The 27,924-nt window shown below is 46.8% G+C and overlaps 1 protein-coding gene across 2 annotated transcripts in view; it reads right to left on the bottom strand.

Moving 5' to 3' along the window:
• Positions 1-27,550, bottom strand: part of shisa10.1 (shisa family member 10, tandem duplicate 1) — a 123,953-nt gene extending 96,403 nt beyond the window's left edge. The window contains exons 1-2 of one of the 2 annotated variants that reach the window (XM_072472602.1): positions 27,227-27,550; positions 2,099-2,153 (exon numbers count right to left, since the gene is read on the bottom strand). In XM_072472602.1, coding sequence (XP_072328703.1) covers positions 2,099-2,153; positions 27,227-27,290 — 119 coding nt within the window. In that variant the 5' untranslated portion in view covers positions 27,291-27,550. The remainder of the gene's footprint in view (positions 1-2,098; positions 2,154-27,226) is intronic. The other variant, XM_072472603.1, reaches the window with a different exon arrangement.
• Positions 27,551-27,924: the final 374 nt, after the last annotated feature.

Below are 27,924 nucleotides of genomic sequence, written 5' to 3'. Positions count from 1 at the left end.
ATTTTTGTTCTAGAACTGTTTAACTGTTAAATGAAAAGCTGTTATTTTCTTGGATGTTAACGGGGTAAATTGTGTCAATAATCGAGTTTGTAGATCCCTAGTTATCAGTGGAATCGTCCCTGGAGCGAAGTGTGCTTTCCTCACAATTTACAAATTGAAAAATAGTTGGGCTTCTTGCTTAGTTTCCTAATCTAAATTGAGGGTCTGATCCGAACGCGTTAACGGTGTGGGAAGTTGCAGGTTTCCAACCGGGTTTGGAATGGGATATAAACTAACCTCCGAGTTTGTTCCAGGTCATTCAAAAATTGGTGCACACAAACTGAGGGACTGGATCACACCCCACTTCATATTTTAAAAATAATTCAAAACACCTTCTGCTCACAGACAGCTAGCTGATCGGAGGCAATAAGTACAGTTTACCTTCTGTTACAGCAGGAATAGAAAAGCAGATTTTGTTTTTATCATATCGGACTGAGGAATGCTATCGTTTAGAGGGGCCCTTGTGTGGGAATCACAAAAAGTTAACCTTGAGACACAGCAACCAATTAGGAAAGCAAATGCTATTTTATGCTTTATTGCAAAAGTTTTAAGTACAAGAGCAATGAGATCTTACTACAATTACACAGGACTTTTGCAAGACAACAGCTCGAGTAAGGTGTACATTTGTGGATCTCTTATCCAATTGGGTACATTTGCTTTAGAGGGGGTGTAACAAAGGTTTATTTAATTGATCCCCCGAGAGTTGTTCATGAGAGATTTAGTAAATTGGGCCTGTAGTCTCTGCTGGTGTTTAGAAAAATGAGGTGATCTCATTGAAATGTATAAAATTTCGAAAGGGTTCGAGGCTGTTTCGCATGGTTGGGGAGTTTAGCAGAAGGGTCATAGTGTCAGGATAAGCAGTCAGCCACTCAGGAAGCAAATATTTCTTCACTCAGAGGGTTGTGAATCTTTGGAATTCTCTACCTAAGAGCTGTGGAGGATCCGTCATCGAGTACATGCAAGATGGATATCATAGAAACCCCACAGTGCAGAAGGAGGCCATTCGACTTATTAAGTCTGCACCGACCACCACTACCCCCCCCCCGCCCCCCCCCCCCCCCTCCGAAAGAGCATCCTATCTAGTGCCAGTACTTTGTCCTATCCCCATAACCCCACCTAACCTGCACATCTTTGGACACTAAGGTGCAATTTATCATGGCTAATCCACGTAACCTTTGGACTGTGGAAGGAAACTGGAGCACTCGGAGGAAAACCACGCAGACACGGAGGAATGTTCAAACTCCACACAACAGTCAACCATGGCCAGAATTGAACCCGGGACCCTGGCACTATGAGGCAGCAGTGCTAACCACCGTGCCCCCTGAGAATTGATAGATTATTGAACACTATGGGAATCAAGGGATATGGAAGAAGTGGAGTGAAAGTAGAGGATCAGCCAAGATCTAATTGAATAGCAGAGCATGCCGGAGGGACCAAATGGCCTCCTGCTGTGTCTTTCTTTAATTTAAAATGCCCAATTCATTTTTTTACCCAATTAAGGGGCAATTTAGTGTGGGCAGTCCACCTACCTGGCACATCTTTGGGTTGTGAGACCCACGTAGACACAGGGAGAATGTGCAAACTCAACATGGACAGTGACTCGGGGCCAGGATCGAGCCGGGTCCTCGGCGCAGTGAGGCAGCAGTGCTAACCACTGGGCCGTGTCGCTCCTCTCCTCCTATGTCTTAACTATGTACAGTGACCTGGCTTCTATTTACCTGTATCCAAATCACCACAGGGATAAAATTCCTCTTTTAATTCAGACACATTTCCCATGAAATTGCGGTCTGAGAAATTTAAGGGAGAACAAAAGGAAAATCTACTGCATTCCGTTGAGAATTTCACTTTGCAGCACCCACCCCAATGCCACCCCAACTGGCTGCACACTCTCATTGGTACTCTGACCACAGGTTTGGGGAGCAGCAACCCACAACCACAAGCTCAACGGTTGGTGACTGCTACTCTTAAATTGGTACAACTCGCGCTGAAGCAAATGACTAGATTGGAAAATGACTCCACTGCTGTCCAAAGAAGGCTGAAATAAAATCAAAATACTCACTGACTCTGCTGGTGACAAATTGGTGAATCGTCATCGTCACAATGGAACGCCGAAGCTGGGGGTAATGAAAAGAACAAATGTATCAAAATGGATATTTCTGAAAGTGTGGCAGGTGAATAAGCCATTTCACAAGATTGATCATACAGGAGCTTGATAATCCGTGATTTTGTTCCATGCTTCATTTATTCAAAAGGTTTTAATGTTAGATTATGATTCTCACGGTCAGTTCAGGTTCCTCCAGCTCTTACACTGAACTTGCTCTGTCTAATAATAAGACAAGGGCACATTTCTTTGCCATTGGAGATGTCCAAGGTTTAGTGTACATCGAGTACAGTGCTGCTGTACAGGCCCTTGATGAGGCCACACCTGGCGCATTGTTTGCAGTTTTGATCTCTTTATCTAAGAAAGGAAAAACTTGTCACAGAGGGAGTGCAGCGAAGGTTCACCTGATTTCTGGTACATAAGAACATAAGAACTAGTAGCAGGAGTAGGCCATCTGGTCCCTCGAGCCTGCTCCACCATTCAATGAGATCATGGCTGATCTTTTGTGGACTCAGCTCCACTTTCCTGCCCGAACACCATAACCCTTAATCCCTTTATTCTTCAAAAAACTATCTATCTTTATCTTAAAAACATTTAATTAAGGAGCCTCTACTGCTTCACTGGGCAAGGAATTTCATAGATTCACAACCCTTTGGGTGAAGAAGTTCCTCCTAAACTCAGTCCTAAATCTACTTCCCCTTATTTTGAGGCTATGCCCCCTAGTTCTGCTTTCACCCGCCAGTGGAAACAACCTGCCCGCATCTATCCTATCTATTCCCTTCATAATCCTATATGTTTCTATAAGATCCCCCCTCATCCTTCTAAATTTCAACGAGTACAGTCCCAGTCTACTCAACCTCTCCTCGTAATCCAACCCCTTCAGCTCTGGGATTAACCTAGTGAATCTCCTCTGCACACCCTCCAGTGCCAGTACGTCCTTTCTCAAGTAAGGAGACAAAAACTGAACACAATACTCCAGGTGTGGCCTCACTAACACCTTATACAATTGCAGCAGAACCTCCCTAGTCTTAAACTCCATCCCTCTAGCAATGAAGGACAAAATTCCATTTGCCTTCTTAATCACCTGTTGCACCTGTAAACCAACTTTTTGCGACTCATGCACTAGCACACCCAGGTCTCTCTGCACAGCAGCATGTTTTAATATTTTATCATTTAAATAATAATCCCTTTTGCTGTTATTCCTACCAAAATGGATAACCTCACATTTGTCAACATTGTATTCCACCTACCAGACCCTAGCCCATTCACTTAGCCTATCCAAATCCCTCTGCAGACTTCCAGTATCCTCTGCACTTTTTGCTTTATCACTTATCTTAGTGTCGTCTGCAAACTTGGACACATTGCCCTTGGTCCCCAATTCCAAATTATCTATGTAAATTGTGAACAGTTGTGGGCCCAACACTGATCCCCGAGGGACACCACTAGCTACTGATTGCCAACCAGAGAAACACCCATTAATCCCCACTCTTTGCTTTCTATTAATTAACCAATCCTCTATCCATGCTACTACTTTCCCCTTAATGCCATGCATCTTTATCTTATGCAGTAACCTTTTGTGTGGCACCTTGTCAAAGGCTTTCTGGAAATCCAGATATACCACATCCATTGGCTCCCCGTTATCTATCGCACTGTTAATGTCCTCAAAAAATTCCACTAAATTAGTTAGGCACGATCTACCCTTTATGAATCCATGCTGCGTCTGCCCAATGGGACAATTTCCATCCAGATGCCTTGCTATTTCTTCCTTGATGATAGATTCCAGCATCTTCCCTACTACCGAAGTTAAGCTCACTGGCCTATAATTACCCGCTTTCTGCCTACCTCCTTTTTTAAACAGTGGTGTCACGTTTGCTAATTTCCAATCCGCCGGGACCACCCCAGAGTCTAGTGAATTTTGGTAAATTATCACTAGTGCATTTGCAATTTCCCTAGCCATCTCTTTTAGCACTCTGGGATGCATTCCATCAGGTCCAGGAGACTTGTCTACCTTTAGCCCCATTAGCTTGCCCATCACCTCCTTGGTTATAACAATCCTCTCAAGGTCCTCACCTGTCATAGCCTCATTTCCATCAGTCACTGGCATGTTATTTGTGTCTTCCACTGTGAAGACAGACCCAAAAAACCTGATCAGTTCCTCAGCCATTTCCTCATCTCCCATTATTAAATCTCCCTTCTCATCCTATAAAGGACCAATATTTACCTTAGCCACTCTTTTTTGTTTTATATATTTGTAGAAACTTTTACTATCTGTTTTTATATTCGGAGCACGTTTACTCTCATAATCTATCTTGCTCTTCTTTATAGCTTTTTTAGTAGCTTTCTGTTGCCCCCTAAAGATTTCCCAGTCCTCTAGTCTCCCACTGATCTTTGCTACTTTGTATGTTTTTTCCTTCAATTTGATACTCTCCCTTATTTCCTTAGATATCCACGGTCAATTTTCCCTCTTTTTACCGTCCTTCCTTTTTGTTGGTATAAACCTTTGCTGAGCACTGTGAAAAATCACTTGGAAGGTTCTCCACTGTTCCTCAACTGTTTCACCATAAAGTCTTTGCTCCCAATCTACCTTAGCTAGTTCTTCTCTCATCCCATTATAATCTCCTTTGTTTAAGCACAAAACACTAGTGCTTGATTTTACCTTCTCACCCTCCATCTGTATTTTAAATTCCACCATATTGTGATCGCTCCTTCCGAGAGGATCCCTAACTATGAGATCCTGAATCAATCCTGTCTCATTACACAGGACCAGATCTAGGAGTACGAGGAGAGATTGGGTCAACTGGGCCGATATTCATCGGAATCTCATCGGAATCTAGAAGAATGAGGGGGGGGATCTAATTGGAACGTCTAAAATTCTGACAGGGCAGGTCAGATTGGATGCAGGAATCTTGCTTCCTCTAGCTGGCGGGGAGGGGGGGGGGGGGGGGGGGGGTCTAGATCAAGGGGTCCGTCCAGTCTCGAGACACAGGGGTATCTAGGTATTTGGGGTTGAGATGAGGAAAAACGTCTTCCACCACAGAAGGCTGCAGGGCCAAGTCATTGAATTTATTTAAGAAAGATATAGATAGATTTTTAGATTTAAATGGTGTCAAGGGGTATGGGGAGAGAGCGGGAGTATAGCATGGAGATAGAGAATCCGCCATAATTATGTTGAATGTCAGGGAAGGGTCGAAGGGCCTACTCCTGCTCATACTTTGTGTGTTTAGATCCCAGTTATTGAAGATTTCCTCAGCAGGTGCAACAAGTGTCTCAAATCCAGTTGTCCAAAGACCAGGCACTTTAAAGAATTTGCCTTGCAACAATTTTAATTGAGTAAAATAAAATAAAATAAAAATTTACCTGGGAAATATGGCTAGGCGCTGCATTATGCAGCATGGTGCTGGACTAATTATCCTCTTTGCCGCTTGCGCACCAGTCTATTCTCATGCTCCGAGCGACCCTTAACCCCACGCAATCCAGCTGGGCCCAAACCTGCGCATGGTCCAAACCCTCCGACCTGAAGTCTGGCAAAGTCAGAGATCCAGCATAGTCTCAGTCCCGAGGTTGCTGGCTTTGAGACACTGTGCCTGTACTAACTGGTTTAGTACTAACCTGGTTATGTTTAGAATTTGTCCGAAATCAACAATTGATCAGTTCGACGTTTGAGAAGACCATAAGAAATAGGAACAGGAGTAGGCCATTCGGCCCTTCGAGACTGCTCTGCCATTTACTAAGATCACGGATGATCTAACACTCTCCTGCCTTCATCTCCGTAACCCTTAATTCCCCATCTAATTAAAAACTGATCGATCTCAGCCTTGAAAATGTTTACGGCCTCAGCCTCCACAGCCCACTCGCTTAACCGGTCAATATCTCTCTGTAAACTATTTATATCCTTCTAAAAACCTGCCTTTCAGAAGGCTTTCAACAAGATCTCACATAACAGATTAATATGTAAAGTTAAAGCACATGGCATTACAGGTAGTGGCTTGAGATGGATAAAAAGCAGGTTAGCAGACAGGAAGCAAAAAATTGGAATAAATGGGTCTTTTTCGGATTGGCAGGCAGTGACTAGTGGGATACCGCAGGGATCTGTGCTAGGACCCCAACCGTGCACATTATATGTTAAAGATTTGGACGAGGGAACTAAATATATTATCTCCAAATTTGCAGATAATACAAAGTTGGGTGGGAGGGTGAGCTGTGAGGAGGGTGCAGAGATGCTTCAGTGGGATTTGGACAGGCTGAGTGAGTGGGGCATGCATTACGGATGCAGTATAAATGTGGATAAATGTGAGGTTTGTCGCTTCGGTAGCAAAAATAGGAAAGCAGATTTTATTTGAATGGGTGTAAATTGAGAGGTGGATACTCAGCGATTCTCAGGCATCAGTCGCTGAAAGTAACGCATAGGTGCAGCAGGCAATAAAGGTGGCAAATGGTATGTTGGCCTTCATACTGAGAGGATTTGAGTATAGGAATAGAGATGTTTTACTGCAACCTTTTAGGGAATTGGTGGGGCCACACCTGGAATATAGCATGCAGTTTTGGTGTCGTTATCTGAGGAAGGATGATCTTGCTATGCAGGGAGTGCAGTAAAGGTTTGCCAGGCTGATTTCTGGGATGGCGGGACTGCCATATGAGGAGACACTAAATTGGTTAGGATTATATTCATTGGAGTTTAGTACAATGGGAGGGCATCACATAGAAATTTACAAAATTCTAACAGGATTAGACAGGGTAGATTCACAAAGAATGTTTCCAATGGTGAGGGAGTCCAGAACAAGGGGGTCATAGTTTGGGGATAAGGACTGAGGTGAGGAGAAATTTCTTCACCGGAGAGTGGTGAATCTGTGGAATTCGCTACCACAGAAAATCAAATCGTTGTGTGATATCAAGAAGGAATTAGACGCGGTAGCACAGTGGCGCAGTGGGTAGCATTGCAGCCTCACGGCGCCGAGGACCCAGGTTTGATCCCGGCTCTGGGTCACTGTCCGTGTGGAGTTTGCACATTCTCCCCATGTTTGGGGGGTTTCACCCTCACAACCCAAAGATGTTCAGTGACTTGGATTGGCCACGCTAAATTGCCCCTTAATTGGAAAAAGTAATTGGGTACTTTAAATTTATTTTAAAAAAAGGAACTAGATATAGCTCTTGGTGCTAAAGGGATCAGGGTATTGAACTTGATGATCAGCCGTGATCATAATGAACGGTGGTAGCAGGCTCAAAGGGCCGAATGGCCTCATCCTGATTCTATTTTCAATGTTTCTATGATTCTATTACTGAACAAGCCCAAGAGTTTTCCAAGTATCTTCAAAAGGAACACTGAAAGCAATACTTCTAGGGCAATGTACTACCTAAATCATTATGGAGACAAAATTCATTTCAATAGACCAGGCATGCAAATTCAAAGCTCTTCAACTATCGTATAACCACATGTGCAGGCACAAGCCGTACTTGTTCTGCAGTGTCAGGATTGTTTCAAATTGTCACAATAATTCCAGACAGTATGTGTAATGCTTACAAGATTTAACCTGCCAGTGATAAAGTCATAATCTTATTTTGAACGTAAATGTTTCAAAAAACATTTTTGCGCAGCCTCGGCTTTTTGAGAGTTTCATAATCATTTATTTTTTTTAAATTTAGAGTATCCAATTCATTTTTTCCAATTAAGGGGCAATTTAGCATGGCCAAACCACCTACCCTACACATCTTTGGATTGTGGGGGTGAAACCCATGCAAACACGGGGAGAATGTGCAAACTCCACACGGACAGTGACCCAGAGCCGGGATCGAACCTGGGACCTCGGCGCCGTGAGGCTGCAGTGCTATCCACTGCGCGAGAGTTTCGGAATTATGTAGTTTACATTTACAGTTCCTATTTTGTTTCCAATCATTTCCTTCTTCTCTGATTCACATACCCAATTTTGCCTCCTCCCCACTCCATTTCCCCACCCTTCCTCACCCCGCATCTACCCCATTTTCCTCACCCTTCCCTGCCCCATTTCCCAACCCCTCCAGTATTTACAAGAGGACTAGTATTAAGCCGAGGCAAACATGCTTTGATCTATTTTTTGTTTCAGCCTACCCAAGGACAGCTAAACCTTGTGTACTTTACAGATTTCTACACTTTTGGCTCAAGGAGCTTCTCAGAATTGGACTCCCAGCCACATAATGAGATATTAGGGAAGACAGAAGCTTTTTGAGGGGGATTTTTAAGGAGTGCCCTAAAAGGTGAATAGAGATGTATGCAGAGAGGTTAAATGAGGAAATTCCAGAGTTTCGGTCTGAGGTAACTGAAGGCAGAGCGGCCAGCGATCTAAAAATCAGAATGCTGACCAGGCAAGAAGTATACAAGCGTGGGATCTCGGACCGTTACGGGGCTGGAGCAGATTACAGGGAGGGATTTGAAAACGGCGGGGTTGGGGGGTTAAAATTGAGACATTGCTTAGCGGGAGTGAAAGTAGGTCAGTGAGTCCAGAAGTGATGGATGAACGGAACTTGATATGATGGAGGGCACATGCAGCATTTTGGACAATGCAAGTTTACCGAGTGAATCTGGAAAGCAGGCCAGCAGTGCGCTGGAATAGTAACGGTAACAAAAACATGAATGTTTCAGCAGCAGATGGGCTGAGAATTGGGTCAAGGTTGAGTGGTGCTACGGAAGTCAAAATAGGCAGTCTTAGTGATGTTGCAGATAGGAGATTGGATGTTCATGTTGGAGTCCAATCTGACACCAAGGCTGCAGACAATCTGGTTCCTCTGCACCTGTACAGAGCATCGCAACCACATGATGGTAATTTTAGGTTGTGGCACGTCAGTTATGAAAGTTGAATTAGGAACAGGAGTAGGCTATTCAGCCTCTTGAACCTGCTCCGCCATCGTGATCGTGGCCTCAACTCCACATCCTGTCTGCCCCCTCGACAACCTTTGACTCCCTCGTTCACCAAGCAACAATAGTTGGATGGTTCAGCACATATTTTGATATGATTTATTATTGTCACATGTATTAGTACACAGTGAAAAGTGTTGTTTCTTGCATGCTGTACAGACAACACATACCGTAAATAGGGAAGGAAGGAGAGACTACAGAATGTAAGGTTACAGTCATAACGGGGATGTAGAGAAAAGATCAACTTAATCATAAGATCAACATATAATCCCTGTGCCAGCTGAACCTAACCTAACCACCTTGGGCAGAGTTAACTGTTCAGCGTAATAGATGGTTGTGGCAGAAACAATTTGTGAGGCCCCCGATAAGGAGATTGTAGAATATTGCAGATGCATTGATTCAAAAGTAAAATTGACAAAAAATACAGAAAAAGCATTGTCATGGAGACACTTGCCGAATGGGAACTTATGTATGCCCTCTCACATGTATGGTGTTGTCTCAACTTTGACTGGGATTGATTTGCTTTCTTTCAATTGTCTTTCTTTCAATTGTCTAAGTATTAATTACACCACCACCTCCATCCCTCCTGATCCCTGCCTGGAAGCAAACAAGAGTCAAGGTAAGTGCATTGTCACAAAGAACCCTGGTGCAGACATGTTCAAACACAAATCTGCAATCTCCACCACATGCGGCTGCACGAATCAGAGACTCAAGAGTTCCACGGCTTAGAATGAGAAGGAATCTGGAACCTTATGTTCAGCTCTAATTCACAAATCACTAAAATACACTGTGTTAGGATATGCTGAGGACGGTCCTCGTCAGTGAGGATAAAGCATGCCTGCTATTCACAGCCTCCTTTGGTGGAAGATCACTTCTCTCACTTTGCAGTTTTTCTTATTTGCATTTCATCTTTCCGGAGGTGAATAAAATATCCATTACCAAGCGTTTATGGTCTTCATTGCTTTTTAGGGTAATGGTGATCCATGCATGCAAGATCAAAACTCAGTGACTCCAGATTACCAATCAAGGGTGAGGGGTTCGCTCTGTGGCCATCTTACTGTAGTTGAAACATAGCAGAGAAAACTGGTGTGCAAATCGAAAAACGTTAAAACGAAGATTAACCCAGGACTTCCAAGTACAAATGTCACATCAGATGGTTCTGCGATATGGATATTCGCAGCAGGTCCAAAAACCTACCCAAGAAATCCTGCAAAACATTTCACTCAGTTTAGAAAAGACTGAACTCTGCAAATGTTGCAGCTTTGTTGTGCACACAAATCATGCCAGACCAAGGTCCAGAAAGGGGAGCCATAACAATTAACACTTATTTAGCCAGTTAGCCAGCACTGCATGAGGTGTGAATTGTCACAGCTGGGTAACACAGTTGAGTCCATTAAATGTTTTCTCCATCCCCCGCCCAATCTGCTCTACACATGGAGTCAAATACCTAAAAAACAGGAGGAAAGACTAATAGCAAGTTTTAAAAAAGGATGTAATTTAGCATCTGGCAGTTAAGTGTGATGCCAGGACAAGTCTTCAATTACACACTACGCGCCCCCGCCCAAATTCAAGTGCAGGGTGCTTGTCAGGCAATTTTGTTGCTTACAAAACGCAGGAAGTAACTTTGAGCAGACCCACTTCCTTTATTGCACAAGTTGATAAACGGCAGCTCTGATAAAGCCCATAATTGAAGAATCCAGGCATATGATAATCCTTCCAAAAGTTATCTTAAAATCATTATACTATTTCCTCTGAACAAAAAAATCACTGAAGGACAGAGTGGTGAATACCTCATCTTACTAATTATGTTGTCGATCTCCCTCCCCACCCCACTCGCCCCCACTGATGCTCCAAATCCTGGAATTCTCCCAGAGGTATGGTTATAGGTGGTTTGTATTTTTAAAATAAGTACTTCCATAGGCCTGATTAAGCCCGCTGCTAAATGTTGTAGAAACTTTAAAAATGATAGGATAATCCCACAAGTCTGCAGGTTCCTGATGAGGCTGACCATGGAAAGGAGATTAGCGGGTATCGCATCCTTTTCTAACCAGTGTTTGCCTCAAATTAAGCTCTTGGTCAGAGGTGCTGAATTAGGAATTCTCCTACTTAGGGACTAAATTCCGTGGCGGGGGCGGAAACGCTGCAGAGGCCGGCGGGAAAACGTGCTAAATCTTCCGGCCCCGGCCACATTAATCATGCAACCAGGTGTTTTGCACCGTATTCCATAGCAGGACAAACCTGATGGTGCGTAGTCCCACCATTCTATCCAGACGGCATATTGAAAAGGCGCCCAATATCACTGACCAACTATTGAAGAAAGAAGGTGGATCTACAAGAACATTCTGAGGCTGGAAGATGGACCTCCAACAAGACATTGAATTTGGACGGTCCGCCTGCAGGTGCTCCTCCCACCCACTGCTGTGGTGTTCTGGGATCCAGGGTTGCGGGCAGCCTCCATTTTGCACTCCACGAGGCAGCCCCATGTGAGGCCCAATGTCTGCATGCCAAGTTGTTCTGGACATGTTTCGCTCCGTGCGTGTTTTCCTGCTGATGCTGTGGAGAATCGGGCGTAGGTGGACCTGCCTTTATCTACATCCCATTAGTGGGATGCAAACCAATTTCACGCTGGCCTCCAGCGGGTCTCCCCATCTGCCATGGCAGGTACCAGCGGAAGATCCTTTTGGAAATTCATTCCAATGTAAAACTGATCTTTGGAGCTCCCGCTGAGCCCGCCGGCAGGGGCTTAGGAGAATTCCGTCCAATGTCCAGAATAATTTGTGGGATCATAGAAACCGTACAGTGCAGAAGGAGGCCATTCGACCCATCGAGTCTGCACCGACCCTCCAAAAGAGAGCCCTACCCAGGCCCAATCCCCCACCTTATCCCAGTAACCCCTTCCAAGGAGCAATTTAGCATGGCCAGTCCACCTAGCCTACTGTAGGAAGAAACCAGAGCACCCAGAGGAAACCCACCCAGATACGGGAAGAATGTGCAAACACCACAGTCACCCAAGGTCGGAATCGAACACGGGTCCCTGGTGCTGTGAGATCGAATCGACCAATCAGAGTTTTGCATTCTTAAAATGGACATCGTCAAGAGATTTCAAGACCAGAATCTACTTTGTACTGGTACTAGTTTTCCTATTCAATTTTAAAATGGCTCTGACTTAACTAAAACATAACTCCAGGAAATCGTCATCTGGGGCAGAACAAGTGTGCACTCAGTTTTGTCACTTTGGCTGGATTCCCAGAGGTGCAGCGAGCCAACAACTGCGCAACATGGTACAACAAGAAGCCACGTGACCAGCCACCACAGTTGTGAGGAGAGCAAATCATTGGGATGCAGAATCATAGAATCTCTACAGTGCAGAAGACCATTCAGCCCATCGAGTCTGCATCGTACCTTGGAAACAGCACCCTACTTAAGCTTACGCCTCCACCATATCCCCATAACCCAATAATCCCACCTAACCTTTTAGACACTAAGGGGCAATTTAGCACGGCCAATCCACCTAACCTGGACATCTTTGGGCTGTGGGAGGAAAACGGAGCACCCGGAAGAAACCCACGCAGACACGGAAAGAAACTGCAAACTCCACACAGACAGTCACCCAAGGCCGGAATTTAATCCGGGTCCCTGGAGCTGTGAGGCAGCAGTGCTAACCACTGTGCCCCCGTGTCGCCCTGAAGATGCGCTTCTGGGGGGATGGCCTTTCATATTATGCACCCGGCACGGAATCCAGAACTATAATGGTCTTCTGCACCTTGCAGCAAGGATTGAGGGCGGGATCCTTCCAGCCCCGCGCCGGGCCGGAGAATCCCCGCAACTGCGCCACGCCGCCCCGACACCGGCACGCGATTTTCCTGGTCGCAGCCGGCGGGAACTCTGCGCACAGGGTTGGGGGCGGCCTGTGGAGGTGGGGGGGCACTGATCCCGGGGGGGGGGGGGTCCTCCGATGGGGCGTGGCCCGCGATAAGGGCCCACCAATCGGTGGGCCGGCCTCTCGCTCCCCGGGCCTATTTTCCTACGCGCTGGCCCCTGAACTCCTGCGCCATGTTGCGTCGGGACCAGCGCATTGAGGGAGGCCACCGCGCATGCGCAGGATGGCGCCGGCACCACTGCGCATATCCTCGTTGACGCCGGTGCCACTGCGCATGCACGGGATGGCGCTGCGCACAGTTCGCGCCGGGATGGGAGGCTAGAGCGGCGTGAACCGCTCCAGCGCCATGCTGGCCTCCTGTAGGGGCTAGAATCGGTACACCCAGCGGCCCGTTCACGCCGTCGTGAAATGCGATGCCGTTTCCGATGGCGTGGACACTCTGTCGCCGAATGGGAGAATCCTGCCCTGGAACTCCCAAGAGGAGGAAGGTGCTGAAAGTTTTGTCTCTCCATATGGCAGCGACAGACTTAGCTGCCAAGAATGTCCAAGGTAAATTAATTCAGGCATGCTTCAATTAAATTGTGGCACTGCAGCCAATTGGCACACAATATGCAGAACACATTGGATACCCCCTAGTCCCCAGCACAAAGCAATCTCATGATCAAAAACCCATCACTTTTCATGTACTGCTTAGCTTTGACCTGTTCTATTCTTCACAAAACAGAAAGCCACTTGGCAGGTGGCAGGCAAAAATGGTCAGGATGGGAATAGAGCTTTGAATGAAATGTTATAAAACAGTAAGGCATAGGAGCAGAAGTAGGCCATTCAGCCCATCTAGTCTGCTCTGCCATTCAATGAGTTTGGCTAATCTGATAATAATGCTCAACTCCACTTTCCCAGGGCAACACGGTGGCGCAGTGGTTCGCACTGCTGCCTCACAGCGCCGCGGTCCCAGGTTCGATCCCAGCTCTGGGTCACTGTCCGTGTGGAGTTTGCACATTCTCCCCGTGTTTGCGTGAGTTTCGCCCCCAAAACCCAAAGATGTGCAGGGTAGGTAGATTGGCCATGCTAAATTGCCCCTTAAATGGAAAAAATGAATTGGGTACTCTAAATTTATTTTTTTTAAACTCCACTTTCCCGCGTCATTGCCACAACTCTCGATGCCACAACCCTCGATTCCTTTACTGATTCAAAATGAATGAATGACTGAATGAAAATCACTTGTCATAAGTAGGCTTCAAATGAAGTTACTGTGAAAAGCCCCTAGTCGCAACATTCTGGCACCTGTTCGGGGAGGCTGGTATGGGAATTGAACCCGTACTTCTGGCCTTGTTCTGCTTTACAAGCCAGCTGTTTAGCCCACTGTGCTAAACCAGCCCCAGTTCTGTCTACCTCAGCGACCCCTTACTCTGAGATTATGCCTTCTGGTCCTAGATAATCCCACAAAAGGAAACAACCTCTCAGCATCTACCCTGTCAAGCCCCAAGAATCCTATATGTCTCAATAAGATCGCTCCTCATTCTTCTATACTCCAATGAACGCAAGCCCAAACTACTTAACCTCTCCTCATAAGAAAATCCCTCCCTACCCAGGATCAACCTAGTGAACCTTCTCTGGGCTGCCTCCAATGCTGGTATATCCTTCCTTAGATATGGGAACCAAAACTGTTCACAGTATACCAGGTGTGGTCTAACTAGTGTCATGTATAGTTTTAGCAGCACTTCCCTAATTTTATACTCCATTCCCTTTGAAAGAAAGTCCACAATTCCATTTGCCTTCCAAATTACTGGCTGAACTGGTATGCTAGCTTTTTGTGATCGATGCACAAGGACCTCCAAATCCCTCTGTGCTGCAGTTTTCTGCTCCATTTAAATAGTATTCAGCTCCAGTATTCTTCTTATCAAAGGTCATAACTTCAAATTTTCCGACATTATGTTCCATCTGCCACGTTTTTTCCCACTCACCTAACCTGTCCAGATCCCTTCGTAGACTCTTTGTCCCATCCTCTCCACTTGCCTTCCCACCTATTTTTTATTATTATATGGCGTATTTTAGGAATTGAGGACATCGGAGATAAATGCACTTAAATGTATTAACTATTTATATACTTCTGCACAAAGCAGCATTTCACTCCCAGTACAGTTCTTGCTGGGAAGACGAATCTCTCTAGGCCCTGCTTTGGACTAGCTTTTATATTAGTGCATAACGGACCCCATGTGGGTGGCCGCTGCCCCCTACATGGGGAGCTCATACTCCACAAGTCAAACGGGGAGATCACTGATGGTTTCTCCATGGTGGTCCGGTGCTCGTGGGGGTTATGACTTGAATTAAACACAAAACAGAACTGTAACATTCTATGGAATTTAATGTTGGCTATGAGGGTCTCAGTCCTCAGCTGGAGTATCGGTGGGAGCCCCATGTCCCCTTTGTCGGTGAAGGTCCGCCACAATTATGTGTCACTTAACTGGCTACCTTGCCAGGGATTGAGGACCCTAGGGGCAGAGGTCCTGCCCTCAGAGAGCTGCCAAAAAAGCAGAGGCCATCTCCATTGCCTGTCAGTACCACTTGGAGTAATAGTTGCTGCCAGTAATAAACCCACCAGAGGTCAGTATTGCTGAGCAACGCAGGCCACGGGTGAGAGGAATGGATGAGGGTCACTGATTGGGAAGGGGATAGGGGTCAGGGGAAAAGCAGTGGGCAGTTTGGCTCTCAGTGGGCACCCTGCTCTTCACAATGTGGAGTCCAAGTTCATCAATCAGGCACTTCAAAAGAGGAAACCCCTTTTCACCAGCCCCCCACGCTCCCCGCCCCCCCCCCGCCCCCACCTCTCTCAGCTTCTGGAGACCCAAAGATAATCCTTCATGGTTTGCTTTTACATTTTCCCACACCGACCGCTAGTTGAATACCAGCTGTGGCAGGCTGAGGCAATAATTGCCCCCTCAAGGATCTCAATTAGCATCCGTGAGCTTTTCCACCCCCGGTTTAACCGGGCAGAGGTAGGAAGGTGGTGGAGTCCTCCCCCCATACCCACCCACCCAATTAAATGCCCCCCATCCCAAAGTAATCACCTTGGGGCGGGGCTGCATTAAGTTCTGCCCATTGTGTTTCATCCCATTGTACACTTGCACAACCAATAATCTCTTATATTCCTTTTTCTACTACTCCGACATGGTGTTAGTCCTGTGGTTTCAGTAGGGTTAGAGATAGGATGCTTTTGGCCGACATTCCCTGGGTCTTGGAGGTCAGGAAGACCCTTGCAAAGGTTGCCTCACTGACACCTGTGCAGGAGCACTCCAGCTGGCAGCATATGGGCTTTGAAGGGTAGGGTTGGATTGGAAGTCCCATGAGTGGAGCCTCCGTTTCCCTCTGCCCTTTTGCCATCCTCCCTCTTTTGGCCCATCTGCACCTCTCTGCTGACCAAGAGCTGTAGAACACTCAATGAGGTGCTGAACAGCCAAGACAAGGCTTGCCTCAATCATAAGTGTGCAAGACATTGGTCAGAGCCAGTATGTACTCAGTTGCCAGATGTGACTGATGCTCCATGCAGCTGGCCACTCAGCCTATGGATGGAAATGTCACCAGAAAGACATTGTGGCATTAACGTTAGAGACTCCTTTAATCTCTCTCCATTGGAGTGCAGTGTGTCTGAAAATATGGACAGAACCTCAACTTATTTTCTGCTGCTGCTCCAGAATTGTCCTCTTCATTAAAGATCTCCCAAGGCTCAGCATCTGTGTCTATTCTGCAGAGCTGAACCCTCCAATGGGGACTCTCCTCTGCTGTATCCAAATCCATCGCCTGCTCCTGTGCACTTGTGAAGTGCAAGAATCCAACTGATTGCCTTGGTGGCTGCTGTGTATCTGCACTGATGGAGGGCATTCTTCAGCCCCCTCTCGCATCACTTCTCAAAGAGATGCTTGCAAGGCCTATTAGAGATAAAAGGCATGAATTAGAAATGCCGAAGTGAGGGGGCGCTAAATCTCGATTTGGCACATCAGACTATTCAGTGGCTGCTCATGTAAAGTCAACAGGAGTATTTATGTCAGTGTGATATTTAATTTTCTTAACAATTAGCAGAGAGAGACCACCCATCTCTCCATCTCCAACAGTAAGGCATGCCAAGATTTTGCTCATCTCCAGGGACTCCTGCGCTGCAGTGATTAAAATGAAGGTGGCTGGAGGGGCTACCTCAGCATTTCCTGGTGTTCTGTGCTCCATGGGGAGAAAGAAAAGACGTGGGGCTGCGTGAAATGGAGGGCGCGAAGTTTCCAAGTGTTATTTCACGTGAGTTTGACTGGGAGTATCCCCACAGCTCTGTCTGCTAGCTAACCAGACTTATTCACTTTTTCAGGCCCTGGGGAGTTTCTCTCTGGGCTTTTTTTCATCACTGGGGAGCTGAACCCGCTGGCCAGACCGGCTCCTCAGAGATCAGGCCACCATTTTGAAAGGGTGCCCGAACTCTTAAGTGAGCTTGAGGGTTCCCCTCTATTAGAATCCCACCCTTCCACACCCCCGTCCCGGTCCCCAACCTTCCAAAGGTTCCGCCATACCCGATCAGCAAAAATAGTTTCTTCCAATCATCGAATCCCTACAGTGAAGAAAGAGACCATTCAGCCCATCTAGTCTGCATTGACCCTTCAAAAGACCACTATACCTAGGCTCAATTCCCCACCCTATTACTGCAACCACACCCTATGGGGGAATTTAGCATGATCAATCCACCTAAACTGCACATCTTTGGACTGTGGGAGGAAACCGGAGCACCCGGAGGAAACCCACGCAGACACGGGGAGGATGTGCAAACTCCACACAGACAGTTACCCAAGGTCGGAATTGAACCCGGGTCCCTGGTGCTGTGAGGCAGCAGTGCTAACCACTGTGCCATCCCAATCTACCATATCTGTTCCCCTTAATAACTTGAAAACTTCAATCAAATCATCCTCTGGGGCAGCACGGTAGCATTGTGGATAGCACAATTGCTTCACAGCTCCAGGGTCCCAGGTTCAATTCCGGCTTGGGTCACTGGCTGTGCGGAGTCTGCACATCCTCCCCGTGTGTGCGTAGGTTTCCTCCGGGTGCTCCGGTTTCCTCCCACAGTCCAAAGATGTGCAGGTTAGGTGGATTGGCCATGATAAATTGCCCTTAGTGGCCAAAATTGCCCTTAGTGTTGGGTGGGGTTACTGGGTTATGGGGATAGGGTGGAGGTGTTGACCTTGGGTAGGGTGCTTTTTCCAAGAGCCGGTGCAGACACGATGGGCTGAATGGCCTCCTTCTGCACTGTAAATTCTATGATCTATGATCCCTTAACCATCCAAATTCTCGGGAACACAGCCCTAGTTTGTGTAATGTGTCTTCATAGTTTAACCCTCGGAGACCAGGTATCATTCAATAAACCTACACTGCACTCCTTTCAAAGCCAATATATCTTTCCTCAGGTATGGTATCCAAACTGCTCCCAGTACCCAGATGTGGTCTAACCAAGGCTTGGTATAATTGACACATGACTCCTATCCCTTGTATTCTAGTTCTCCAGATATAAAGGCCATGATTCCACTAGCCTCAATTATTATTTTCTGTACCTGTTTAGAACAATTCAATGAGCTGTGGAATGATCTGGAGGGTCACTGTGAGGGACATGTGTGGTATTACAATAAGATGAGAGCGAGTGTCAGCCGTGGTTGGTCAGCTCAGGGATGTGAAGAGGTGACTCGACAGAAAGGGACGGTCCTCAGGTAAGGTTTTGTGCGTAAGGTGTAAGAGAAGGGAAGGTGAAGAAGCTAGATGCACATCAGAACACAATTAAATGTTCCAGGTCACTCACCTTTCCAGTCCTGTTTCAGTCAGAGAACATCCTGCGACACGATATTCACGATTATTGGACAGCGCTCCTGCTGCTGATCTCCTGTTTGTGTTTGGAAACAGGCTTCTTCCTCTCGTTTTCAGAGTGCTGCAGAATGTCGGGAGACGCATCATTGAGGCGCAATGCTGCCTCGCTAAGGTAGCTCAATTCCTGTACCTTCTTGCTCTGTCGGAAGGCGCTGATCCTCGCATAATTGTTCAGCTGGAATAGACTGCTTCTACTTGTCACCATCTCGCCTGCTCACTCAAAGTGGTCAGCTAAAATGGAGGTCAGGTGCTAGTGTTGTGGCTGTATTACAAATCCACTAAAAGCTTCCAAGCCATTAAAAAGCTTCCGGATTCCTGATGGGCTGACAGATGTGGTGGCATAGTGCTATTATCACGAAATCGGGAATTTAAAAAGCCTAATGATGACCATTTAAAAATACATCTGGTGGGCAGCACGGTGGTGCAGTGGTTAGCACTGCTGCCTCACGGCACCGAGGACCCAGTTCGATCCCGCACCCGGGTCACTGCCCGTGTGGATGTGCACATTCTCTCCGTGTCTGCGTGGGTCTCACCCCCACAACCCATGTTGTGCAGGGTAGGTGGGCTTCCCGGCAGTCGTTCAGCCACGCAGGATTCACCCAGGTCCTGCGAGGCATCAGGGTCAGATAGCAAGGCCGCATCCGGGCACCGTTCCGTACTGGTCCACGCAAACGAGGACCAGGAGGAATGGCACCCGTGGGGTCTCCCACGCCGTCTCCCAGACCATCGGAGACCCCTGAGCGGTCAGGGTCAGTCCAGGTTCGCCCCCTAGCCCTCCCCCTGGAATGTGGCACTGCCAGGCTGGCAGGAACACTGCCCAGGTGCCACTGCCAAGGGCATGGGAGGCCATGTCCATGAAAGGAGGAGGGGGGGGGGGGGGGGTTGAAGAGTGGAGGTGTGCAGGACAGGTACGCAGGGGCTTTTGGGAGGTTGGGTGAGGGTCCTGGAAGGGAGGGGGTGCTATAAGGGGACTTGAGGAGACATGAAGAGGGGGGGAACCCCCAGAGATCCCAAACCGGGGTGTCCTCACTTGGGGGGGGTGATAGTGTCCATGGGTAGGTGTCATAATATACACCAGTATATTATGGTGCAGCCACACACACTGATGGACACACAGCAAGACCAATCAACACACACAACACCGCAGCCAATCACCAGTTAGAGCAGACGCACTATATAGACAGCGGGCATCAGAGGTCCCGCTCATTCGGGATGCAGCCTCTCAGAAGGACAGAGCTTACAGCACAGATCTGCACCATGTGCAGAGTGCATAGACTGGTTAGGACAGGCATAGGTCTTTAGTTTAATCTAACATCGTGTTAACCCACAGTGAAAGTATGTTCAACAGTTTCTAGCTTAATAAAAGAGTGTTGTACTATTTTAAGTGTTGGTGGCCTGTATGTGTTCCACGGATCCAGAGCACCCAACACATCAGTAGGGGGTGTGGGAGAGCCACAAGCTCACTTCGAGATCAGGCACCCTTTCAAAATGGCAGCCTGATCTCCGAGTTCCCCAGTGCTAAGTGTTGGATAAACTGGTAAGAAACTCCCCTATTGAACAGCTGGGGAACTCGCCAGCAGAGCCAGCGGGAAACTCCCGGACAAACCCGACACAAATTAACTGAGAATTTTTTCAATTCCAAGTCTGAGATCTTCCTGTAAGATCTTTGTCAGTAAATCTCTCCCTTTGACCAAGTATTTAGTCACCGGTCCCAAAATCTCCTCATGAGCCTCGGTGTCAAGTTTCATTTGACAATTGCTCCCACAAAGCACATTGGGATGTTTTAGTCTGTTAAGGGAACTATTTAAAAGCAAGATGTGTTAACAGATAAAGAACAAAGAACAAAACACAGGATAGCACAGGAACAGGCCCTTCGGCCCTCCAAGCCTGCGCTGACCATGCTGCCCGTCTGAACTAAAATCTTCTACACTTCCGGAGTCCATATCCCTCTATTCCCATCCTATTCATGTATTTGTCAAGATGCCCCCTTAAACGTCACGATCGTCCCTGCTTCCACCACCTCCTCCGGCAGCGGGTTCCAGGTACCCACCACCCTCTGTGTAAAAAACCTGCCTCGTACATCTCCTCTAAACTCTGCCCCTCGCATCTTAAACCTATGACCCCTCTACCCTGGGAAAAAGTCTTTGACTATCCACTCTGTCTATGCCCCTCATAATTTTGTAGACCTCTATCAGGTCGCCCCTCAATCTTCTTCGTTCCAGTGAGAACAAACCAAGTTTATTCAACCTCTCCTCATGGCTAATGCCTTCCATACCAGGCAACATCCTGGTAAATCTCTTCTGCACCCTCTCTAAAGCCTCCACATCCTTCTGGCAATGTGGCAACCAGGAATTGAACGCTATACTCCAAGTGTGACCTAACTAAGGTTCTATATAGCTGCAACATGACTTGACAATTCTTATACTCAATGCCCCGGCCAATGAAGTCAAGCATGCCGTATGCCTTCTTGACGACCTTCTCCACCTGTGTTGCCCCTTTCAGTGACCTGTGGACCTGTACACCAAGATCTCTCTGACTGTCAATACTCTTCAGGGTTCTACCATTCACTGTATATTCCCTACCTGTATTAGACCTTCCAAAATGCATCACCCCACATTTGTCCGAATTAAACTCCATCTGCCATCTCGCCGCCCAAGTCTCCAAACAATCTAAATCTTGCTGTATCCTCTGACAGTCCTCATCGCTATCCGCAATTCCACCAACCTTTGTGTCGTCTGCAAACTTACTAATCAGACCAATTACATTTTCCTCCAAATTATTTATATATACTACGAACAGCAAAGGTCCCAGCACAGATCCATGCGGAACACCACTAGTCACAGCCCTCCAATTAGAAAAGCATCCTTCCATTGCTACTCTCGGACATCTATGACCGAGTCAGTTCTGTATCCACCTTGTCCCCTTGTGTGACTTCACCTTTTATACCAGTCTGCCATGAGGGACCTTGTCGAAGGCCTTACTGAAGTCCATATAGACAACATCCACTGCCCTCCCTGCATCAATCATCTTTGTGACCCCCTCGAAAACGCTATCAAGTTAGTGAGACACAACCTCCTCTTCACAAAACCGTGCTGCCTCTCGCTAATACAACCGCTTGTTTCCAAATGGGAGTAGATCCTGTCTCGAAGAATTCTCTCCAGTAATTTCCCTACCACTGACGTAAGGCTCACCGGCCTGTAGTTCCCTGGATTATCCTTGCTACCCTTCTTAAACAAAGGAACAACATTGGCTATTCGCCAGTCCTCCGGGACATCACCTGAAGACAGTGAGGATCCAAAGATTTCTGTCAAGGCCTCAGCAATTTCCTCTCTTGCCTCCTTCAGTATTCTGGGGTAGATCCCATCAGGCCCTGGGGACTTATCTACCTTAATATTTTTCAAAATGCCCAACACCTTGTCTTTTTGGATCTCAATGTGACCCAGGCTATCTACACACACTTCTCCAGACTCAACATCTACCAATTCCTTCTCTTTGGTGAATACTGATGCAAAGTATTCATTTAGTACCTCGCCCATTTCCTCTGGCTCCACACATAGATTCCCTTGCCTATCCTTCAGTGGGCCAACCCTTTCCCTGGCTATCCTCTTGCTTTTTATGTACGTGTAAAAAGCCTTGGGAGTTTCCTTAACCCTATTTGCCAAAGACTTTTCGTGACCCCTTTTAGCTCTCCTGACTCCTTGCTTAAGTACCTTCCTACTTTCCTTATATTCCACACAGGCTTTGTCTGTTCCCAGCCTTCTCGCCCTGACAAATGCCTCCTTTTTCGTTTTGACGAGGCCTACAATATCTCTCGTTATGCAAGGATGGCGAAATTTGCCATATTTATCCTTCTTCCTCACAGAAACATGCCGGTCCTGAATTCCTTTCAACTGACATTTGAAAGCCTCCCACATGTCCGATGTTGATTTACCCTCGAACATTCGCCCCCAATCTATATTCTTCAGTTCCCGTCTAATATTGTTATAATTAGCCTCCCCCCAATTTAGCACATTCACCAGAGGACCACTCTTATCCTTGTCCACCAGCACTTTAAAACTTACTGAATTGTGGTCATTGTTCCCGAAATGCTCCCCTACTGAAACTTCTACCACCTGGCCGGGCTCATTCCCCAATACCAGGTCCAGTACAGCCCCTTCCCTCAATGAACTCTCTACATATTGTTTTAAGAAGCCCTCCTGGATGCTCCTCAGAAACTCTGCCCCGTCCAAGCCCCTAGCACTAAGTGAGTCCCAGTCAATATTGGGGAAGTGAAAGCCTCCCATCACAACAACCCTGTTGTTTTTACTCGTTTCCAAAATCTGTCTACCTATCTGCTCTTCTATCTCCCGCTGGCTGTTGGAAGGCCTGTAGTAAACCCCCAACATTGTGACTGCACCCTTCTTATTCCTGATCTCTGCCCATATAGCCTCACTGCCCTCTGAGGTGTCCTCCCGCAGTACAGCTGTGATATTCTCCCTAACCAGTAGCGCAACTCCTTCGCCCCTTTTACCTCCCCCTCTATCCTGCCTAAAACATCTAAATCCTGGAATGTTTAGCTGCCAATCCTGTCCTTCTCTCTACCAGGTCTCTGTAATGGCAACAACATCATAGTTCCAAGTACTAATCCAAGCTCTAAGTTCATCTGCCTTACCCGTAATACTTCTTGCATGAAAACATATGCACTTCAGACCACGAGTCCCGTTGTTTTCAGAAACATCTCCCTGTCTGCTCTTCCTCAGAGCCATAGTGGCCCTATTTCCTAGTTCTCCCTCAATTTTTTCACCTTCTGACCTATTGCTCCGGTGCCCACCCCCCTGCCATACTAGTTTAATCCCTCCCGTGTGACACTAGCAAACCTCGCGGCCAGGATATTTATGCCTCTCCAGTTTAGATGCAACCCATCCTTCTTATACAGGTCACACCTGCCCCAGAAGAACTCCCAGTGGTCCAGATAACTGAAATCCATCCTCCTACACCAGCTGTTTAGCCACGTGTTTAGCTGCTCTACCTTCCTATTTCTAGCCTCACTGGCACGTGGCACAGGGAGTAACCCTGAGATTACAACCCTTGAGGTCCTGTCTTTTAATTTTCTGCCTAGCTCCCTGAACTCCTGCTGCAGGACCTCATGCCCCTTCCTGCCTATGTTGTTAGTACCAATATGTACCAGAACCTCTGCCTGTTTGGCCTCCCCCTTCAGGATGCCAGCTACCTGTTCGGAGACATCCTGGACCCTGGCACCAGGGAGGCAACATACCATCCTGGAGTCTCTTTCACATCCACAGAAGCACCTATCTGTGCCCCTGACTATAGAGTCCCTATGACTATTGCTCTTCTGCACTTTGACCCTCGCTGCTGAACATCAGAGCCAGCCGTGGTGCCAAGGCTCTGGTTGCTGCTGTTTTCCCCTGATAGGCTATTCCCCCCGACAGTATCCAAAGGGGTATACCTGTTCGAGAGGGGAACAACCACAGGGAATTCCTGCACTGACTGCCTGCCCCTTCTGGTGGTCACCCATTTCTCTGCCTGCACCTTGGGTGTGACCACATTTATATAACTGCTATCTATGGCGCTTTCCGCCACCTGCATGCTCCTAAGTGCATCCAACTGAACCATGTGGTCGGTGAGGAGCTCCAGTCGGGTGCACTTTCTGCAGATGTAGCCATCCGGGATTCTGGAAGCCTCCCGGACCTGCCACATCTCAGAGTCAGAGCACTGCACCCCTCTAATTCACATTGCGTTAATTAATTTAATTAAATTTAAAACATTTTTAAAAAAAAAGTTACTGTTAACTATATGTTTCCTAGCACTAGATTTCTACTATAAATGTAAATGCTAAATACAGTACTCTCCGATCTCTGGCTTCAATACCCCTCTAAATTATGATGAAGTAATTAATTAATTATGTTTAATTAGTTTAACAATGTTTAATTTTTAAATTTAGTGCAGATTCCCCATCAGCCAATCAGATCACAGCTTTCCTGTGATGTCACTTTTCAGTCCTCGTCCCCCCCGCGCCATCGGATCACTCAGAATAGCAGAATATCTATCACTTACCTGTTCCCAAGCTGCTCCCCGGCTCTCTCTCTCGCTCCCGAAAATGAAGGCCACTGGAACCTGGGGGTAAGATTTTATATCACCTACCTTCCCAGGGTGCTCCCTGCTTTTCTCCCTGCTTCCCGGAAAGCACTCTGGAACTCTCCCTGCTGATTACCAGTTACAAAACCAAACGAAGGAAACAAAACAAAAAGGGAAACAGCACCTCCTCCCACTCCGTACCAAATTACCACACTACCCAAATTACCAAGTTTCAATTCCCACTCTGGCTGTGTCTCACTCACTCAGGCTGTATCTCCTTCACCTGCCCAAAGCAAGGAAACAAAACATTTCCAAATTTTGATGTGTTCTCGGCAATTTAGAGGAACATTTCAAGATAATATCCTTTTTTTCTTAAAACTATAGGTTTTTATTTCTGATCAAGTTGAGGGAAGCCAGTACTCGGAAGTAAAATTCAATTTCCAAACGTATTCCCCAGTGTCCACATAGACCAACAACAGCCTGTGTTTATAGAGCACCTTTAACAGAGTAAAATATTCCAAGGTATTTTACAGCAGGGCTATCAGGCAACATCTGACACTGAGCCACAAGGTGATATTAGGGCAAGGAGCCAACAGCTTGATCAACAGGGTAGGTTTAAAGTGCACCTTAAACAAGGGAGCAGTAGAGAGATTAAGGGTGTGTATGTCACAGCAAAGGGTCTGGACATCTGAAGCCACAGATGCCCAAGGGGCAAAATTTCTTAATTTTTACACTGCACCAAGATAGCAGCTCACCACCACGTTTCTCAAGGGTAATCAGGAATGGGAAATGAATGCTGGCCTAGCCAGCAAAGGCCCATGTCCCGTTAATTAATTTTTTTACAGTTGTGCCAAACTTTGGGTAGTTTTTTTTCCATGTTAAATCTTGCACTGAGCGGGCAGGGGGGGGGGGGGGGGATGATATTATTTTGAGTACAGATTATATTAAATCTCAGACGCTGGAGACAAAAACGTAATTTTCCTGATCACATGCAATGCCCACCCAACTTGGTTATTAACTGAATACATAGGGGATTCTGGGGCAGCACAGTGGTTAGCACGGTTATTTCACAGAGCCACGGTCCCAGGTTCGATTCCCGGCTTGGGTCACTGTCTGTGCAGAGTCTGCACGTTCTCCCAGTGTCTGTGTGGGTTTCCTCCTAAAAGACGTGCTGTTACATGAATTGGACATTCTGAATTCTCCCTCTCTGTACCCAAACAAGCGCCAGAGTGTGGCGACTGGGGGATTTTCACAGTAATTTCATTGCAGTGTTAATGTAAGCCTACTTGTGACAATAATAAAGATTATATAGGGGATTTTTTTATGCCATTTATCTACTAAGACGCTCACTGAACATAGAGGATTTTGATGTGGCAAAAAAAGTCTGCATATTATTTCCTTACAATTTACATTGGACACATTGTTGAATGCAAAATCATGACAGAATGAAACAGAAATATATTACCAAGTGGAAAGAGATAAACATAACTCAGAGACTCAACACACTGAGAGCAAGAACGTCAAAAGTTTCAGAGTTGAACATACTCATTTAACTCAACAACACTGGGACAAATCAAAAAGCGAGATCAGACATTTATTTTAGTTACAAAGGAAAAGCACATGGTAATAAAGCAGGCATTCGGGACTCTGGATGCTAACTCAACAGCTTACTGAAAGTACTACCTGTGTTATAGCACAGTTCACATTAATGCATGTGACCCCATCACATTGATAGAAACATGCAGCTGTTTAACTTGGCTTCTGGACAAAGGGCATTCCTGGCTTGGAGCTCAGGCTGGCCAAATTGCTATTTGGACATCATCTCCAAACAATTTGAGGATTTTGCAACAAATATATCCTGCGGATGGAAAAGTAGAGGCCGCTGTCGCTGCTCAGAGCCTCGCCCAAGTAGTCACATTTGCGCAGGGAACCTCGGCATGAACGTGTTGGCAATTTGGCTACAGGGGCCATCACAGCTCATGACAATCCTGGACGGGGGCAGACATTTCCCGTGGCCTGGTTCAGATTTCAGTCCAGTTGGAGTGGACGAGAGGCCTCCCCCCAGTGATCTGTAAGAATCGGCACATTTAAACCATTGAGCTATTTTGGCAACCACATTTCTTTTTAAATATATATGTTCTCACATGACCCAGATTCTGGCGAGGAAGTGATGAGGTTTCAAAAAAACGAAATCAATTCATTAATTGAGTCAACTAGAAAAGAGAAAGTTAAACATGTTAAAAGCAGGGGGGGGGGGGGGGCTGCATTACTCCGCCTCTTGACAAGCTGATAAAGAGTTTGCGAGGCGACGTGGAGTATTATTAATCACAAGCGGATGTTTTAGACATTAAAAACTCACCGAGAGGTATAAATATCAGTGAACACCACAGGACGCTGGCAGTGAACAGGCATGTAGGCGCCATTTAGTCAGATCACCCCCTTCAACTTCTCACAGCTCCAGCTCCTTAAAGGGCACACAGCCGAATCCAAGCCAAGGCACAACACCTCTGCAGCCAAGTCACCGCTGAACGGGCACGCACCCCTCTGCCCTTTGGCAGCGACACAAAGAGGCTGAGCGGAACCACCAAGCTTGAGAGAACCACAGGCTTCGGCTGGTGAACTCACTTCCAGTCATGAGAGGAGCCTTTCGTGAGTCATCTCTGAAGGGCTCCTCCATAAACATCTGCAAAGTTCACACAGCGCCTCCCACAGCTCACACGCCAGCATTGCAATCTCATTTTGCTCAGCTAATCGACGTTGATCGCCGGCAGCCGCAATGAAGCAGAGCGGCTCACGCCTTGACTCTGCAAATTGTTTTTTCTTGGGGTGTGAGAATGTTGGATTTTGAGGGCCCACTCCACTAAATCGAGGAACAGAAATTAACGGAGGGGTAAATTGAAAGAGGCCGCTCCTAAAAGACAAACGGAGCAAAAAAGAGGAAGGGAAACTTAAGAACATGAAATCAAAATGTGAGAACCGGGGACCCCTGAGGTGCCCACCGAGCACGGAAAGCCTCGAGTGTGCCCGTGGACACCGCATGCTTCCTCTCCAGGGACA

Source organism: Scyliorhinus torazame, chromosome 13 (genome assembly GCF_047496885.1).
Source record: "Scyliorhinus torazame isolate Kashiwa2021f chromosome 13, sScyTor2.1, whole genome shotgun sequence".
NCBI classification, from domain to species: domain Eukaryota; kingdom Metazoa; phylum Chordata; class Chondrichthyes; order Carcharhiniformes; family Scyliorhinidae; genus Scyliorhinus; species Scyliorhinus torazame.
The sequence above is the reverse complement of the archived record's forward strand: the minus strand, read 5'-3'. Positions and strand labels throughout refer to the sequence as shown.